The sequence below is a fragment of the Ursus maritimus genome, unplaced genomic scaffold (assembly GCF_017311325.1).
Source record: "Ursus maritimus isolate PB19 unplaced genomic scaffold, ASM1731132v1 scaffold_3, whole genome shotgun sequence".
NCBI lineage: Eukaryota > Metazoa > Chordata > Mammalia > Carnivora > Ursidae > Ursus > Ursus maritimus.
The window spans coordinates 89382562-89403370 of NW_024425563.1; the positions used below are offsets into that span (position 1 = coordinate 89382562).

General features: G+C 40.4%; 1 protein-coding gene across 2 annotated transcripts in view; it reads right to left on the reverse strand.

The window, feature by feature from the left end:
* The window catches only part of VPS41 (VPS41 subunit of HOPS complex), a 170888-nt gene that overhangs the window by 76930 nt on the left and 73149 nt on the right, over nt 1–20809 (reverse strand). For both annotated transcript variants that reach the window (XM_008703510.2, XM_008703509.2), the window contains exons 6-7: nt 15902–15964; nt 12696–12761 (exon numbers count right to left, since the gene is read on the reverse strand). In XM_008703510.2, the coding sequence (XP_008701732.1) occupies nt 12696–12761; nt 15902–15964 (129 nt within the window). The remainder of the gene's footprint in view (nt 1–12695; nt 12762–15901; nt 15965–20809) is intronic.

The window sequence follows — 20809 nt, forward strand, 5'->3', positions numbered from 1 at the left end:
CATGTATTTACTTTTCATCTCCCCAAGAGACCACAAATGCATCGGGGAAAGAAACCACATCGACTTTGCTAGTCACACAGGCCACAAGGAATATGAGATACTGAGTAGTTTTCCCTGGCCCTACCAGTCACAGTGTGTTTGCTGCAGGGGAGCTACGTCACACCCCAAGCCCTCCAGTTACTCAGCCCATCTTCAGTTAGTGATGTCCCTAAGCTATTCTGGACACACGGGCATTTGCCCCGATCTCAAAAATCTAAGGGAAAGAACCTTGTGGACTGACTGGTCCACAGTTACTACGTCCTCGATGTAACAAGGACATCCCTCGAAAAAGGGCTCATTTACACTGGCTCCGCGTCCTACGCCTGAAACGTTGGTCCCGTTTCCTTTGCTCAGTGGCAGAGGAGATTATTTGTGCACAGCTGATCACAAATTTGGGAAGTGCCTTTAAGGTTAGTCTTCCTCTATCCAGTTTAGCTGACTGCAGTTCTTTCACGTCGGGATGCCACCCGGCCTCTCATCTGGCCCGAACGGTGATGATCTGAACGGTGCATGTGTGCTGCCGAGGCACTCCCCATCCCCACCATGCCTCTTCTCCTGGTGGTCTAGCCTTGGCCTGCTTCTCTCCTCTATGTTACCTTCCCTGGTCCTTGAAGCACGTATTTCTGCCTTCCCTCTCCACTCTACTTTCTTCCTTACTCACAAGTCCTAGTTGCCAATCCATCCACAGCAGAAAACCTGAAATGTCAGCTGGTAGTCACGAGGCATTGCCATTACTGCCCTTCGAAACTCTTCGAATACAACTACGCAGCACCTCAGGATTTGATTTACAGCATTTTGTGGGACCCACGGTTTCACCCAGGAGGGAAAAGGACCAGACAATCCACTCTCTGCTTTTCAATCCTAATCTATGGGAATTTCAAGCAACACACCGTCTGGCAGGAATGCCAAGGAAAGTTCTGCTTCAGTGATTTAAGAAAAGATAACCTCTTTTCTTACAAACAGTCTACACTAATTTAACTACAGCAGGACTATCTGCCTGTATTTCACTGACATTTAATAAAATCCATTTCTTTCTTCTAGTCATAAAACTGCCTAGAGACCTACTGAGCATGAATGTTCTACAAAGCATTTTAGAGGGTAAGTCATTGAGTGAACTACCTTTAAAAGCAGCTGGTTAATTTATTTGGTTCATCTTCCACATCCCATAATATTGAATTGTCATTATCACAATACTGAGAGCAATTTAAGCTCAATGGGAGCTAAGTACATAGAGAGGAAAATCTGTTTCCAAGAGGTCTATTTTTTGTTGGAGAAAGTATTCTAGGGCTTTATTTCCCATAAATCCACATTCTGGCAGTCAGCACTCTTGGTACTTATATTTCAATAGGAGCCCTCACATCCTCAGCAATATACTTTATTCTCCTATGTTTTGTGCTGATAAATCTATCTAGTACTTTGCTACACTACAGAGTGGTAAGGATGCACATCCCAGAGTCTCCCACACACGGGGCGGGATTCCTATTGGGCTGTAATAAAGCCACCGATTCTGGCAACATAACACCCATCATTATCCATTGCCCACTCTTCCCTGATGGAGGAAAGGGAGGATGATTGGCCCCTTTTTAATCATCTTGTGATCTTTCAAGTATATAAATCACTTGAGTCCTTCAGGCTTCCTACACACCGGTGGCACCGCTTGCTCTGAGGCAGACAACGGTGTAGGGAAGAGTGGCTGGTGGGCAAAGCCCACGGGCGAATCCTATGTGGCAGTTGCTTTACTGCAGGAAGGACCGAGGGGCTTGGAGAAAACAGACTCTATAAAGACAAAATGCCAGATCCCAGAAGATGCTGGAGCTCGAGATAATAAAACTGAGAAATAAAGAAATGAAAGGAAAACCCAGAGCATTAGAACATGCCGATTAAGACTGCCTTAGTAAAAACAGATAAAGGGCATGATGACGGGCAGGACCTGTCACAGAAGGACTTAAACATCCAAAGTTGGACATGATTGGAAATGAAATTTTACAAATCAAGAAAGCAAGTGAGAAAAAATGAGCGAGCACAGAGAAGAGCTGGGAAATTGTTTGGCTGCTGACAATAGTCCTGGAGCTGGATGGGGGCTGGAGTGACCAAGAAGAGTGGGACGGCCGGTGCCTCTGTCTTGCTTCCTGCTTTGGCTCAGTACCAAAGTTTAAAACCCACAGCTTTTCCAAACACCATCCAGAAAGAACATAAAGCATGTAGGAAGAGAAAGAGAATTTCTCGAATACAGCATTGCTTAAATTCAGCGGTGATTTGCTGGACAAGTTATAATCCTTCCATCTCCTCTCCTGAGAGGTAATTTAACATGTTTAAAAGAGGTTAAATACAGGCCAAAAACTGCTACCACAGGAAGTCTCTGCACACAGAAAGATTTCTAGAGCTTGCTTGACCACTTGCTTCCGAGCAATGTTTGAGTAAACGCAACGCCAATGCAACACAGGTTTTGGACAAGCCCTTGAAATTAACCAATCCCGTGAAAACTATGTAGACAGAACAACGCTTTGAAATTTGAGAAACACCCTACCGACATAAGGTAACAGTCAATTTAGTGGCCAAGAATTCCAAGCTACAAGTTCAATGAGAACAAAAGAAGCTAACACTGGAGGTGCCACGTAGGAGCAGTTTCCTTTATATTAAAAAACTAGCGATGACAGATAGATACAGATCTCTGTATCCATCTGCCCACCTATGTGGGTTTAGCAACTAACTGTGGCCAGATGTGAGGGAGGCTCCTATTTAACCAGCCATCTGCAATTTCTGCATATGCAAACACACAACTGCAACTATGATTTTAAAAGTAAGCAAGGTATTTTGAAATAATTTTACCACCTAAAAAAAAAAAATCTTCCATTACGGGTCCCACAGACTTAACAGCGCTGGGGGTGGTTCATGCCAAACACCCTGGGTCTGTACTTCAGTTTGCAGCTGTTAAAGGGTACATTTCCTGGGGCTGGGTTTAAGGTTGGACCCCTTCAGCAGCAGCCTAAACACAAAAGTCATCCACTGGGTAATTAAACTTGAATTAATGGGCTGTGCGATGCACAATGATCTCTGATTTTAAATATGTATAATCTCAATCACAGACGACTGGAGGGAGATCTTCACCTGGTGGGGATTACGGAAAAGAAATATAAAAACTGCCAAGTCTTGAGAAACAGAGAAAGTCACCTGAACACACAGGTTTATGTATTTGAACAAGCACTTGACTCAATTTAAAGTTAAGCAGAGGGGAAAAAAAGATCAGGACACCATGTGCAGAAGAAACCAAGTCAAATGAACTTGCCTTTCACGGGGCACACTGGTCTGTCCTTGACAGCCTCCATGCAAGTGGCAGAGCTGACGGTTTGAGGGCAGACCCACATCTGTGTAGGAGCTTCTACGTGCCCTCTTTTTACACACGTCCGTGTCTACTCTACAGTCTCATTATGACTCCTATATAATGCCTCCCTAGGAACAAGAATAATTATTCCAGATTTAGCCAAAATTGGAGAAAAGGCTGCAGGCTATTCAGTAAGCAGCAATAATTTGTGCTCAAACTGACAATAAATATCAAATGGACAGTCTTCATTGTCCTGGCTTCTACGGTAATATTAAAAGCTGCCCCAAGCAAAGAATACAGTCAGACAAATCACAAAGGAAGATATATAAGTGGCCAGTAAATAAAAACGTTTGAAATTGCTAATAATTCAAAGAATTTACAAAATAGAACAATGGACTATCTTTCTTTGTATGTTAAAATTGGCAAAGAAAACGTGGAGAAACAGGTAGTCTCTACACTGCTGGCATAAACAGGTGTATTTCCTCGAATGCAACTTAAGTGGCGGTATGCATCTAAATCATAAAAAATAATCATGATCTCTGACTCAGTAATCCCAGCCCTGCGAATCAGTGCTAGGAAAAAACTAAAAAGCATAGCGTGAGTTCATGCCCAAAGATTTCCAGCTTCATTACAGCATGATTAATGATAACCAAACCTGGATACAAACTAATGGTCCAATAATAGGAGAATGGTTAAAAAAAATTAAATAGATCAGAAGAATGGAATATTATATAACCATTAAAGAATGTTTGAGTTAAGATTAGACTTCAACAATGTAGGGAATTTCATATGATTTACAATATTAAGTAAAACAGAGATCCAAAATAGTTGAGATTACTTTATACATTCTTTTATTATTGCTTTTTCTTATTATAAAAGTAATGCATTTTTTAAAGGATTTATTCACTTATTTGCTAGAGAAAGTGCATGCACAGGTGAGCACAAGTAGACTCCCTGCTAAGGAGGGAGCCCGAGGTGGGGCTCCAACCCAGGACTCTGGGATCATGACCTGAGCCGAAGGCAGAGGCTCAACCAACTGAGCCACCCAGGTGCCCTAGTAATGCGTGTTTTCTTAAAAATAAATAAATAAAGGCAGAAAATGCCAAAGAAGGCCCAAAAGAACACTCATAATCCTGACCAGACATTGTTAATGTTAATATTACTAATATCGCTAATAATTTCATAGGTAGCCTTCAACGAATATTGCTATACACATAATTATATTTCTACAAAAACAAAAAAGAAATCAGAGTACACATACATTTTTGTAAAGTACCTCAACAGAAGCAATCTAGCAAACGTTGTGCATTTTATTTGTTGCAACTGAGAAAGAGAAAGGCGGACATCCAGGAGTTGGCTGGGCACTCACAGCTAGGCCTTGGTGCTCTCTGGGTGAACATAAACAATTTCACACCAACATCAGACAAGGCCTCGTGACCATGAAAGATCAGGACAAAAAGACCACTCCAAAATCATGTCTGAACACAGACAAAATATGAACACTTTCCAAGCCACATAAATGATCAAATATCTCCCTATCTCCCTATCCTGGCTAAAATGAAAGACTGCTGCTTCTTTACCAATTATATTTTTAGCCTTGATTCTCTCCTCCTCCTAGATAAGATTTATTAACATACCCAATGGTAAAATTACTCTTGCTTCCTGGAAACTGAAAGGAAACAAACAATAGGGGAAAAAGAAGAAAGGCAATGGAGTCCAAAACTATCCCATGGAGATACATACAGGTACACATTCTTCCCTCTCAAAAGGCTTGGAATACTCATTTTCCTGCAAAATCACCATTCTGATTCACGGTCTAACAGACTAACTGCTTTCTGCCAACAGCATGCCACCCATTTTTTTTTGGAAATACACTGTACGGCATTCCTAAAATCCAGGTACTATGTGTTCACAGCTCCTAACATGGACCCGACACAAAGTTGTGTTCAAAGAAGCAGATTCAGGCCAAACGGTCCTGTGAAATGACTGTGATTCAGTTTGCACTGGTGACACCAACCTACAATACTTGCAGTTTAAGACCCCTTTGCTTTAATAGCCGTATCTTAGAAAAAGAAAAACCTCCCGAAGTTAATAACGGTATTTATACATCTTTTATACAGACAACACCTCTCACTGTTCATGACAGTCACTGTATTAAACCCCATAAGAAAACATGATGAGCAATCTCAAGTAGGCAATTATTCTTACGCAGTCATTAACTACTCAAAATACTTAAGAAAAATCACAGCACTCTCAACACGCGAAGAAAGATATTTTCAGTAAGGAGCAAAGGATGGTTTGATTGCTCCAGGAAGACAGATGGTAAGCTTTACATCAGAATTCAGGGGAAAGCTGCAAACAATATGGAAATATTACGTATGGAAAAGTGAGCTCAACTCATGAAAGAAAAAAGCTTCTACTGTCAACAGGCTGTTGATGGATATGAAACGAGAGAGAGCCCTGAAGAAAATGAAGTTGCCATGACTCCATCTCAAAGACTCTGGGAACCCTACATGCTGACATCAAAAAAGCAATTCATATTTGAGACAAATGAACCTGATTTTGAAAGCAATGAAGAACGTCTATTTTTGACACCGAGATAATTTCTACTTTAAGAACTGGGTTTCTATTTTTAGCTTCAGCCAGTTCAGTACGTACAGAAAAACCTGCCAAAACATACTTTTATGATATAGCTATTTCACAACTTGGTTTTTACATACCTAATGCTTGTGAAGGTTATACTTGTGTTGTACTTCCTATTAATGGGTGGTTTTCAATCAATTTTGGTATGTGTAGAGCATGAAATGAATTTCTAGTAATGGAACCATAATTTATAGCATAGTACTTGAAGAAAAGAAGGTATTTATGTATAATAGTTCAACACGCAACCACTAGGACGTAACTCTGGTAGCTGCCTGTGAAGTAACGTGTGACAAACGTTTGCATGTATAAAGCTGCCTTCTGACCACTTGCAGAAATATCATCCTCGAGATCCACTGGACAATATACCAAGCAGGATAACGGACAGTCAAATCCCTCTTGGCCCCAGGAAGCCTGGCTCCAGCCTTGGCAGAAGACAGCAAACACGAAAGGAAACACCTCTCCATGTCATGGTTAGTGGTTCACTGGGCTGTCGGGATTCTAAAAAGATCTGCATTAGTACAAAAAGCCACTCTATTGAATTCCCTTCCAGAAAGGATTCAGAAGGCAATCTGGGAAAAAAAAAAATACATAGAATGCAATCTGAATTTGCAGATCACTGTTGGAAACTTACAGAAGCTAGCTGATGCTACCACCTCTGTCCTTCAGGTAAAATCTGCCGTGAGCCTTCAGCTCCGAACAGCAAAGTGCTTCTCCTCATTTCATGCACACAGACCCTTTTCTTGTTTGCTGACTGACATTTTCTAGCTTACAAAGCAACCTGTCCCTGCGGCCAGGTCCCCTCATTCTATCCCACCACAACGCCAAACAGCTGACTATCTCGTTTCTAAAAATGAACTCGGCTGCAAACAGCCATCGTGACAATTTAATAATTTGTCAGAGGGGTAGAACCAACTACTATGAACTGTATTTCAGAGTTCAAAGGTAGAGGTCGTAGGAAGCTAAAGTTTATCTGCTGACGGAGAAAGCTGAGCAATTAAAAAAAAAAAAATCCAGGTAAGATCTGCTTGGCCGACTTAACTCTAAAATAGAAACTTCATTGCTATGCTCATGTATTAGAATTTTTGCTACACAAGAGGTTACACTTAAAAAAAAAAATCCACAGGTTCACATGTTTGAAAGCTCTCTCCAATGGCACTTTTAAGAGATGTGCTTTTTCTTTCCTTTTTTTTCCCCCAACATGGAAACAAAACAGAATTTAGAATAAGCTTTTTATGCTCATGTGTCAAGCAGGGGAGTCCATAAATCCAGCTATGGCATTCAACTACTGAGAAGTTACCTTGAAAACCTAAAATAAAAGTTTATGCCAAACAGAACTACAGCCTCCTCTTCCTAGTCCCTGGTGGATAAGGAGCTCTCTCTAAAGACCAAAAAGCCAGAACCTTAAAAAGGAAATAACAACAAATGTGTCAAACTACAGTCTCAAATGTTTTCTGCTACACTGCTGTTTTGCAGGGCTATTCTGAACTGTATGTCCTAATTACTTGAAAAAATGTTTTTACAGGAATCAACATTTTTAATAAAATCAGAGCAACTAAAATATTTCATTAGGCATCTCTTTTCATTTTTCTTTGGAATATCCCATTGTAGGACTCCCGTTTTCCCCATTTCGCTTCTCTAGTCTCTGTGCTACTTTCCCCATTGTTTACAGAAGTTGGCATATAGGGGCGCCTGGGTGGCGCAGTCGTTAAGTGTCTGCCTTCGGCTCAGGGCGTGATCCCGGCGTTCTGGGATCGAGCCCCACATCAGGCTCCTCCGCTGGGAGCCTGCTTCTTCCTCTCCCACTCCCCCTGCTTGTGTTCCCTCTCTCGCTGGCTGTCTCTATCTCTGTCAAATAAATAAATAAAATCTTTAAAAAAAAAAAAAAGAAGTTGGCATGTAATTCAAAGACTCATTTAGCTGTCAGTCTAGGGAAGATCAGTGTTCTTAAGGGTTAAAAATGCCTCTACTCCAGATTCCACCTTCATCGGGCTAGAATAATTTCTCTTTTAAAGGCAGAAGGTCATAACCTCTCAGTGACACGATATTTGTCTTTACTCTCTTTTCTCCCTATAGGATCCGCCATCTGCTCTGGACAGAGAGGTCTTGGTGTCTACAATATGTGATTATCGCAATGCTATTACCATTTGCTAAATTCTGGACGCTTCAAACTTGCTATGCTTAATTTACAGTGCTAGTTGAAAATTGAAAAGATCAGAGTTCCGACTGGACCGATGTCATCTTGTTTTTCTCATTTTTCAAAGATATAAAATGCCATAACTTGTTATAAAACAGGCAGATCCTCCCAAAAACTTGCCAACACTTTCAAAATGAAAATGATCATTTCACAGTAGTGCCCTCTTTTTAATGCCACCTTCTCAAAGCCTTTTTCTTCGCTTTTAAAATCAAGGTTACACTCCTTAATGAAATCAAATATTTTCTGAAATATTTTCAACTATATAAATGTATTTTACAACAAACAAAACGTACTAACGCCAAAACTCATGCAGCGTAAGTGATCTTTAAAAGTGCAGACCATACACGCACAGAAGGAAGAAATCGCTCCAGGGGTTTCTGCAAACCACACCAACCTGGTACACATTTTGGAAATCTCTAGTTATTTAACTGCATACAAAGAGGTCATGATAGTTTATTGAATAAACACTACTTTTTTACTGCTTAATAAGTACATATTTATATAAGAAACTTAATGGATCCAGACAAATCAGTCGATAGTTTGCATGTTACAAGTCCCTGAATGGAAGACACATTTACATAGCAATGTTTCTTAAGCCTCTAACGCATGTATGAGAAATTATGACGGCTTCTAAAGAGAAAGAACTCAAAATCAAAATGTTTTAAGAGGAGCTAATTTGTCATCCCACAAATAATTACAGCAAAATTAGTGCCTCTAAAACCTATAAAGGTTATTGGCACAAGGGTAAGTATACACAGATCAAGAAATGAAAGTCCAGAAATAAATGCTAACATTTATGATTAACTGATTTTTGATGAAGAGGCCAAGACAATGGCAAAAGAATCATCTTTTCAATAAACGAGGCTGGGACAACTGGATATCCACAAGTAAAAGAATGAGCTCAGACCATGCACAAAATTAACTCAAATTCTAGACCTAAATTTAAGAGTTCGAACTATCAAACTCTTAGGAAAAACACAGGCACAAATCTTCATGACTTTGGATCAGGCAATGATTTCTTAAATAAAACACCAAAAGCATAAGTGTAAAAAAAAAGGGGGGGGTAGTTAACAGGACTTTATCAACATCTAATACTTTGATAGTTCACAGGACATCATCGGTAAAGTGAGGAGGCAGGTCACAGACTGGGAGAAAATATTTGCAAATCATATATTCATAAGGGACATGTATGTATAATATCTAAACAATTTTTCATAAGTGTATAATAAAAAGACAAATAGCCCAATCAAAAAATAAGTTAAGAATCCAAAGAGACATTTCTCCAAAGAAGATATACAAATGGCCAATAATCACATGAAAAGATGCTCAACATCATTAATCATTAGGAAAATGGAAATCAGAACAATAATGAGATACCATTTCACACCCAGAAGGCTATAATCGAAAAGACAGATAAAAATGAACATTGGTAGGGCACCTGGGTGGCTCAGTTGGTTAATAAGCGTCTGCCTTCAGTTCAGGTCATGATCTCAGGGTCCTGGAATCAAGCCCCACATCAGACTTCCTGCTCAGCAGGGAGCCTTTTTCTCCCTTTGCCCCTCCCCACCTTGTGCTCACTCTCTCTCAAATAAATAAAATCTTTAAAAAAATGAATGGTGGTGAGAATATGAATAAACTGAAACCTTCATATATTGCTAATGAGAATGTAAAATGGTGCAGCCACTTTGGAAAAGACTGACAATTGAATTGTACACTTTAAACTAGTAACTTTATGATATACAAACTATATATTAATAAAGCTGTTAAAAATATTTTTAAAAAATGATTTTATATCACTTACAATGATGTGTGTAATATGATTTTTCATATTAAAATATCACACATATATACTTTTTATCAATCCCAATATACCGAGCCCTTTATATAACACATTAGCCCTTAGTGTGTGTGTGTTTTCTTTTAAATTATTTTAATCCAGAAATTCTAACTTAATATTACTTTTTAGGAATTTTTCACCAGATGACCTGAATTGTTTTTATTTTACTTTCATCTTATAAACACATAATTAAAGATCTTTTTGTGCTTGAGAAGAAATGTCTGCAGGTGCATTTCTGGAGAACTGAATAGGAAAAAAGGAGAAATCAGAATGTTCTCATAGACCAATGAACGTAGAACAAACTGTCAAGTAGTCGATGATAACCAAAGAGATGAACCAAACCCCTGATGTTCTTGTCTGTTCAGCACTTGGGAAATTCTACTTACTACACTGCCTATCACAATGTTCATCTTTGTATAAATTCCAATGCTTCCCATATTAGCTCACCCACACTTGAAGACTAGACTACTCGGTTGTCTGCACAATGCTCACGAATCTACTCAACGAGCTCTGGCCCAAACAGCCACATTCACACTAGCCTTCCTACAGACGTCTATAAATGATATTAAATGCTACGGAGAAGATGAAGAATACGTAATTGACACAGTTCACCCAGGCATCCTGCAGGTAGACAAGACATCCATGTAGTAATACTACTGTGGCAAACTTGATAAGACTCTAGGTATCCCCACAGTATAAAAGCAATTACTACACATCAAGAGTAACCGCATTATTAGGAATACAAATTAACACAGAAAAATTCCACCTTCAGAGTCTGAGTCCTACCACTTAGACATCACCAGTCATATTATCTCTATGTTCTTCATACCAATACCTTCAAGAAGGAGGGGACAACTGTAAAATTTTTAACTCCTAAAATTGGAAACTGGAACACTGAACTGCATCCTATACTAGGAAAATATTTAAACCAAAGTGATTTATCAATTTTCAGTATATGAGGGATTATTGTTAAGAAGGCAACTTAGGGTGCCTGGGTGGCTCAGTCAGTTAAGCATCTTCCTTTGGCTCAGGTTATGTCCCAGGGTCCTGGGTTCGAGCCCCAGGACAGGCTCCCTGCTCAGGGAGGAGTCTGCTTCTCCCTCTCCCTCTGCTGCTCCCCCTGCTCATGCTCTCTAATAAATAAAATCTTAAAAAAAGAAAAGGCAGCGGAAGCAGATTGTCCCGCCCCAGTCAAGCCTTCAGAGGACCACAGCCCCAGCCAAGATGCAGACTGGAGCCTAGGGACAGACTCTGAGGCAGTGCTACAGAAGCAAACCACTCCGTAATTTCTGAACTAAGATAGTAAAGTGTGTTGTTTTAAGCCACTTAAAAATACAAACACACAAAAAAACACTCAGCATTCTTTATCTCTGCTCAGTTTTAAATAAAAATGCAGGGATTTAAATTATAGCTGAATGAATTTATGCTGTAGCTCACCTAAAATTTCTTAACTAGAAAAGCATTTAATAAATAAATACTTTAATAAGAGGAATTTTAAAGCTACTCTTTCCTGAGGTCAACAAAGACAAGATAGTTATTTTTTTTCAGGAGTGAATCAGCTGCAGATCTAAGCTAGAGAATGTTAGATTAAATCTATAATTCCCACTGACTGACCCCACAGACATGTTTATGTAAGGCTGACGAGGCTACAGCCTAAGGATAACCATGAGCTGGGCAGCAGGAGGGAAGAAGCTGGCTGGCTCCCAACCAGAAATCAGAGCTGGTGCAGTGTTGGCTTCATGCTGTGGAACGGAATCGGGACCTACAGGACCCGCAATGAGCTACCGTTACAATGAGCTAAAACCAGTGCTTGAGAAATACTAGGTAATGACCAGCATGCTTTCCTGCCCAATCAGTCTATGAGGCAGCAAACCAAAGGAAAACAACAGATAACTACCCTAACACATTCAAAAGCCATTTGGCAGCTGAGCCTCAAGGTAGCCATTCCACAGGTATACACTGCTACAGAAATAACCACAGACCATCTCATTTTCAACGAGCTCTAAACTGGATAGGAAGTAATATTCAGCATTCTGGTACACTGACAGCATTTTTGTTATAAAAATGGTTTAAAAAATTGTTATAAAAATGGTTAATAAAAATAGAAAAAAATTAACTCGACTTATTCCATAAGCAGAAAGATTCTTTAATTTTAGAATTTACTATATCGATACATAAACATGTAAATGTACAAAAGGATTACGTTCCTCTCTTATTTTTTAAAATAGCACTAAGATAATGAAATATGCCAGAAACGGGTCAGTGAAAAATGGCCATAATTGTTCTAAAACTCTATCAAGGCCTGCAGGAGACTTCCACAACAAGAGGTAAAAACATGAGTTTAATTGCTCTTTTGTTATTTTTAAATGCTACTTTTTTGTTTGTGGAAGGGACATTTCAAAGCACTAGATGGCATTTCAGGGACTGCTCTCTGTTTTTCTTGCTCTGTATCTACTTCAAAGGAATATCAGTGAGAAGCACTGAGGTCCTAGCTTTCCCAAGAGATGCCGGTCTTACAGTTTCATCACATTGATCTTTCTCAAAATTTCTCCTAATGAATAGTCAGACATTAAAAATATTATGGATAAATTAAAAACCAAACAGAATCTCCATCCCTCCCACCCCAAGACGTCATGTAATGGCAGTCACAAAGCGTTTACCTTCTTCCCTCCAGTCACAAACTGCTTGCAGCTGGATCTCACGAAATGCGGGTGCACGGCAATGATCTACAAGGGAACAAGGACCCATCACTGGTTTAGGAGTCACAGTTAAAGCCCAGAATGAAAATCCTTTATACATGACAGGCAGCATAATCAAAAAATTATCCTGATATCTAGGTAAGAAGTCATCTATTCAGGTAATAGTCTGCAACTGAGGACATCTGAGTTTTGCTCTGGTGTGAAAAGATTTCTTCTGTGAAGCCGGGTCAAAGCTAAAAGATGAGAGTGAATTAGTTCTAGTTTCTGGCTGAGTGAGGACCCTCCGAATGGGCATCCCCTCTTTAGGGTCAATGGAGGCAACAAGATGTCACAAATGTTTGTAAGTGAGTCCGATTCACAGAAGAAACCCAGAGAAAGAACCCAACGATCTCCTTGTCCAGGATGCCTTCCAATGATGTATGGGCACCAAGTGGACAGGTGGAGCAATGTGGCCTCAAATGCATCTGGATAGTTACACCAAGGCTCCATCACAGCTGACCATGCAGGACCTTCCCTTTGCCCTGCAGCCCAAGTTCCCCTCCCCCCAGATGTCACTGGCTTTCTACTCAGCCAATCTCCTCTCAGCCCCTTTCAGGGGTTTCACCACAGGCTGCTCTACCCTCAGCACTGTCTACTTCATTTGCCCTGACTTCTTCTGAAGATCTGGGGGCTCCCTTCAGTGCAAGCCCATCCTCACGGCTCCCCTTTCATGGTTGTGAGCCTGTGAGCCTGCATATACTCTGCCTCCTTGTCTTTTTTAGCCCCAAACCCATGTAATCACTGACTAATACATCTTGGTTTTTTCTAACCGAACATGTACTTCTGGGCATTAAAAAATAAATTCACACAACTGTACTTTCATAAACCTTCAACCAGATACATTTTATATTCTTATTAATTAACTAATACCAATTTCCGTCCTCCAGTGGAATTGATTCCACCTCCCACACTGTCATTTTTTAGGGCTTTAAGCATATGACGCCTCCTTTCTCCAACCACTCCTGCCTCCCAGGCTAGCCCTTCTTCCCTCCAACACTGTCCTGATCCACCCTGGATACCAATCGAATCATTTACACACTCTTAAAATTTCTCATCAGAGTCCTTTTACCTCCCTTAGAATGCATAACTCTAGAGAGCAACTGCTAATTGATATCCCCATGGATATCCCCTATGCTCCTTAACCACATTACTTTATCCTTTTCTTCTCTTCAGCTGTAAGAAAGCAAGGCCATCAGGGTCACTGCCCTGAACAACTGCTCCTGCACGGCCCACGTGGGCAATACGTGCGCTCGGTCTCACTGGCAGAGGCAGTAGGACTCTTTTTCAAGGTTATTCTCCCTCCCTACATGGCTGATTCCATTCCCTGGTGCTGCCCAGCTAAGCATTCCCTGCCCTTTATCTGCAATCCTTCCCCCCTCTGCTGATATTTTTCTTGCCATCAACCAAAACATGACCGCCAGAAATGGTCCCTGGACACAGCCCTGCTCTCCAGATGATCTCTCTTCATCACCAAATTCTACGAAAAAAAGAGTCTACACTGGTTGTTTCTACTTCTTCATCTCCAATTTATTTCTTGATATATGTGAGTCTTGAAACTGTCCTCATTAAGGTCGCCATAATGACTTCATAATTACTGGGTAAATGCCCTGTGTCAGGCCTCACCATGTCACCTCTACACTGCTGTCCACTCCTTCCTTATGGAAACCCTCACTCCTCTGGCTTGCCTGACACCACTCTTCTGGAGATCCCTTGCTATTCCCTACCACCCCCCTCCACCCCATATACACACTGCCTGAATCTGTACGTTGGAATGTTCCAGAATTTCACCATCAGTCTTCTCTTCCCACTCTTTAACTTTTAACTGGATGATATATTTAACAATGATTTCATCTGACTCAACTGTGGTTATCAACTTTGTGTTTTTAGGGCCAATCTCTACCCGGAGCTCCACATTCATGTTTCCGAAACCTCCACACCGTTTCCACCAGATGTACTAGTTATCTGAACTCAAGAAAACTAGCAACGTCCTGACTCAAAACATCCCTTCCTGCAACTGATGGCCTCACCACATACCACTACCAGAACCAGCTTCTCCCTCCTTCCTAACCCCACCCACCCATCACAATGGCTTGCAGCCAAGTCTACCTCCTACCGGCTTTCTACATTCCGATCTTCAACCCTCCTTGAATACTCCTGACACTCCGGTGACTGAGGTCCTGGGATGCCCTGCCTCAAGGACAGCATTAGCCTTCTAAATTGCCTTCGGCCTGCAATCCCTCTCCTGCTTAAATCACCCTCCAGGCTGGCAGAGTTGCCTTTCCAAAACACACATCAGATCCTATCTCTCCTTTACCTGTTGATCAATAAGTGTTTGAATAAACAAGTGAAAACAATGAATGACCTCTCCCTTGAACAACTCTAATTTTCACTTTAACGACCATAACTGTTATCTAAGACCACTCCCCCTGACGAGTGGCTATCAGCCCTCCAATCTATACTGCATAGAGTCCCCATATTCATTTTCCTTAAGCTTAGCTCAGTTTATGTCACTTCTCTGCTCTTAAACATTCAATAATTTCTCCTTATCTACCACATGGAGTCCAAATTCCTTGGCCTGAAAATAAACAGCCCCAATCTGCCTGTGCGGCTCTCCTGCCAAGTCAGTGCTTTATGCGCCATCTAAACTAGACTATTTTTGCCACTTCCTGAACACAACTTGAACTTTCTGGCCTCTCCATTTATATTATATTGTTCTTCCGCATGGAAAGCCAGTTTCCCTGTCTGCCCTGTCCATTTATTAAAGCCCACCCAAATACCACACCCCCCATGAAGCAATCACTAACACGGACAGCTACAAGTAACTTCTCTCGGCTTTGGACTCCTTACTACTGTTTGTACCTCTTTGGGTCTTTCATCACAGACTGTGTGTAGGTATCATCTCACACACTACAACAAAAGATTCCCGGGGACAGACTGATATCACAGTCATATAACAACACACATCCTGTGCTCTTTTACACCATCGAATGGTGTTTGGCACTTCCAAAGTGTTGAAGAGGTGCTTACTGATGAAATTAATGCAACACTGGTAGTGCTCAAAGTACTGTAATCCTCATTACCTTCGTTGAGAAAACCCTTAGAAAAAGTAAAACTTACTGAATACTTACTTTAATGGGACAGTCAAAAGTCTCATGAAATTCTTCTCCAGAATACAGTCCAAACACCTGCACCTGAAAAGTAAAATGGATCCTGTCAGTTCACCATGACAGCAACAAAGAAAGCTGCTGACTCAGTGAGAATACATACGATTGATTAAAAAAAAGTAGAATATTTAATATCTAAGGCCCCTGTGATCTCTATTAACTATCCAATGAAAGCAATTCTATCAGGGTGAGAGTACGCCGCTGCAATTAAGCTTTTATAAGCATCTCATGGATAGAGTTCCCTTTATTCACCACAAATTTGCTTTACTAAGTGGATGCCAGCTTTTAAGAATGAAATAGATATGAATAGGTTATTAATATTCTTTTATGAACTTCTCACAGCCTGGCCCTAAAGGAATTATTTTTTCCTTTCCTTGAAGGAAAAAGGTGCTTTTTTTTTTGACTCATGTATACATAAATCAACCATGCAGATCAATGTGGCAAGAGACGAGGTGAACTGCACTTCATTTATAATCTTATGCTGAAATCTACTGAGAGCGTATAAATGTTAAGTTTCTACTTACCACTGCCTCCCTTAAAATTGTTCCAGGCTACTTTATCCATACTTAATGTCTGAGTGGTTTACTTAAAAACTGAACAATAGACATTTTGCAGAGGGTATGAATCATAAATTTACAGCTTGATAAATTTTTATGACCTAAACATATCCCTACAGACACCATCCAGATCAAGAACTAGAACCCAAGAAGCGCCTCTGTGTTTCTTCGTATTCAGTGACGCCCTGACAAATTCACCACGTCTCTGAAGTCCAGCACCATAGATGAACTGTGCTGGTGTCTGAATTTTGTATGAATAGGGTCATAAACTATTTCACTGGCTTCTTTCTCTCAACATCTTCCTTATATGATATTTCCAAACTGCTATGTACAGCAGTAGCTGGTTCTTTGCGATTGCTGTATAGTATTTCAATGTATGAATATACCACAACTCACATATCCACCTTTTATCATTTGGGTTGTTTCCAGATTAGGGCTATTATAAATAATGCTGCCATGAACGCTCTTTACAAATCTTTTGGTGCACTTAGGTACATATTTGTGAAGGGTACGTAAGTAGGAATGGAATTGTTGTCCTACGTTTATGCATCTGTTCACATTTAATAAACAGCCAAACCATTTCACAAAGTGGTTTTGATCAATTTACACTCTTACCAGCAGAGCTTAAGATTCCAGGAGCTCTCAGACACTTGGAGCTAACTATTAGGGGCACTTAGAATTACTTCCCAACACTTGGGATACACGCACTCTTTTTCTAGTCTCTAGAAGAGGGATATTATTTCTTCTTGAGAATTCACCAGTGAAGCCATCTAGGGCGGGGTCTATGTGAGAAAGTATTTAATTACAAATTCAAATTTTTAAGTAGTTACAAAACTATTCAGACTTTTGATTTCTTGTTTTCATCTTAGTAAGTCGTGAGTGGCTCATTTTTGCGAGTTCGAAGAGGAAAATTTACTCGTGATATAATTTTTGGAGACAAACTCATTCATAAAGAGGTAAAATCATGAGGACACCCATTTTGTGCTACTGTTTTCATATCCTGTGCCAGGTATGTTTTCTGAGTTCCAACAACAGCACATGGTACAATGTAACAGAGAGGGTTGTGATTTACCCTGAGGTGGTCTCTTACAAGGCATTCTTGACGTGATAAATGCATGCATGCCCTACTACCACCTTGCTTCTCATTGTTTGGAGGGAATCATCATTACTGCACAGTTAAGGTCCCTGGATACTAATGGCCAGACCCCACCCTAGACAGACTAAACAGTTCCGGTGGGATGGAATGCTATTTTAATTTATTTAAATTATTTATTTAAATTTATTTAAACCTTAATTTATTTAATTATAAATATTTAAATATTTAATTCTATGTAGCTAGCACTGAAAATCCTGCCCTGCCTCATATAGTCCTTATACCAACACTGCTAGGTATGATAGCAAACACCATTATGCCTGCTTACCAGGTAATACTGCAGAATAATCAATGACTTGGCCAAGGCCATAAAAAGCAAGAAGAATGCTCTAAACCCTACTCTCTACACGCTAACATTATATGAGACAGCTTAAAATATGGAAAGAAATCTTTCTACAGAAACTGTATGAAAAGTGGAACCAGAAAAAAAACAAACCTGCAAAAGCCCCAAATATTTACCAAACTAAAGGGAAGGTGAATGTCAGATCTGATTTAGGCAACTTTGTGACCAAAGCTGAAACTAAAGGAAGCAGACCATTCATTCCAATGGATACAGGAGGTTACAGGGGGGTAATGGTGATTTTAAGAACAAAAGTTAGGTGATTTTTATGGTGGGGAAAAGTATATGAAATATAAATAAATGATGTATGAGCCCGCTGAAAAAGACTGAGGCATCAGTAAACATAAGATAAATATTAGGCCTGTGATTCTAATGGTGAAATTAAATTATGAATTACCAGGGACAAGAGCCCGTTTAAAAATTATGAACCCACATTAAAAAAATTATGAACCCATATTGGAGATATAACAGTAGAATAAGGAGGAATCAACAGAAAAGCAACAGACTAGAACTCTGGGTCAGTCCCTACTGTTACGTTTAACTGAATAACCTCTTCCTCAAATATTCCTCTTTTCTCCTTCAATATGGAAAACACTGTAACTTCCACAAGGCAAATCTCATAAACTTGATCAGTACAAGTAGGGTGATTTGTAAAACCGTCGATGTTTTGGTTCATTTCACTAATGTGACAGGCCAAACGAGTTGGTCACAAGTTATACTACCATTGCTAATAAAATCCAAACAGTTTTTATCTGTTTCTTCTCTCTCCCTCCTTATTTATTTTGCCATTTCTATCAGTGAATACCATACTCCTCTGTGAAAGGAATCTGTTGAATGTCTGCCTAGAGACTCTGCCTTTAAGGAAGACCTCATCCCACATAAGAACCTGTAATTAAAGGCTAAAATAGAGGGGGTCCTTTTGAAAATGGTATCCTCTAACAACCTCCCCCAACTAGTCACAAAAATACCTAATGAAGAAAAAGAGAAAATTCAGAGCTGTTAGCCTTCCAGTCAATCCACTGGAGTCCTGGAGGATTTCTCCTTAACTCCAGACCCGCAGGGCCATGTGAGGGCCATAGAAGGCATGTGATATGTGCTTTACTGCTTGAAGTAAAGAAAACCTACCCTCATGGAACAGTAAAGAAGGTATATATTCTTCTCCACTCGAGCACGGAGTTCTACATATTTGCCAACCCAAAAAGTGGGCGACACAGCCCATCCGATGGAGAGGAACCATGAGTGAGATGGCCAGAGGGTCAGACAACCTCCCAGGCCGTACCTCCCTCTCAAACTCCAGCTTCCAAATAGCAATGGGTCGAGTAGGAACAGGGATGAACACGGGAGCTGCCATTCCATTTAGGGTGGGAACTGAAGAGATTCACACAGAGGAGACTGGTTTTCATTTTCTCTACCCATAAAAAGTGTCAGAGACCCGGAAGAGGTAACAGCAGAGGCTCCCATGTCACCAGGGGGAGCTCCTGTAACTGATGACCTCTGGTCAGAGGAAATCAAACTCATTAACGGGGCCCCTGTGTGGAGCAAAGAAGGTGATTCCACAACACCCAAAATGGTAACAGGCAGGGCCAAGAGCAATCAGACACAGAATCTGTTTGCTAACCCAGATTCAAAAAGAGCTCTTCTCCTTGTTCTGGAATGGATAAACAAGCAACAAAAAACGCACACAAGCTCTATAAAAATGATATTGCAGAACATAATTCTGATGACTTGGAGGGAGAAAAAGCATGCTTTTAAAAATGTTTACTAGTAACAAGAAAAGAAAGAAGACTGGAACACTGTTCAGTGACTTCACTAAGAAGAAAAGACCTCTGTGAGTCTGGAGCAGAAAGATAGCCTGATGATCACTAGCAATTACTACATGTTTCTTCTGTACCTCACACTATTCCAAACAATTTACAAATATTAATTCATTTATTTCTAATAATCAATGAGGCAGGTACTATCATTATCCCTAATTTATAGAGGAGGAAACAGACTGAGGGACAGAGAGGTAGGAATAACATATCTGACATCACACAGCTAAAATGTGGCAGCACAATTCCATTCTGAACCTTTAGACTACACTGCCTGGCACTCTAACATACAAGAGGGGCACCTGGGTGGCTCAGTCGGTTAGCGTCTGCCTTTGGCTCAGGTCATGATCCCAGGGTCCTGGGATCGAGTCCTGCATTGGGCTCCCTGATCAGCGGGAGGAGTCTGCTTCTTCCTCTGCCTCACTCCCCCAAGCCTGCTTCTCCCTCACCCTCTCTCTGCCAATCCTTCTGCTTGTGCTTGCTCTCGCACTCTCTGTCAAATAAATGAACAAAATCTAAAAAAAAAAAAAAAAGACATACAAGAAGTTGTCATTTTTTTTAAATTAAATATGTATCTGGCTGATATGAAAACAGAGCTGGGAGCAACAGAAAGACTTCAGAAAAATTAAAAATCCAAGATGGAATAAAACTCTATTCCATAAGGCAAAATTGACATTGAAATAAAAGCAAATCAGCAAAAGGAACAAACAAGAAACTCCCTGACGACAGAGAAATGAGGAGGAGAAAAACAATGAGAAACAAAAGCACATACATGTGTGTGCCTGTGTGCATGTCACACACATGGTATGACCGGTTGTCCTTACAAAATACATATTTTCAAAAGGAGAAGAGTGAATGGTGCTTATCCATTCATCTGCTTCCCTTGAAAAGTTTAGGTACAATAATGCAGCAGGGGGGGAAAGGCTAGTCCGCAATAGGTTACGAAGTGAAAGGTTAGCAGTAAAAACAGTTAACATAAACCCAGAGGGCTCGCCATACACCCCCCCCCCC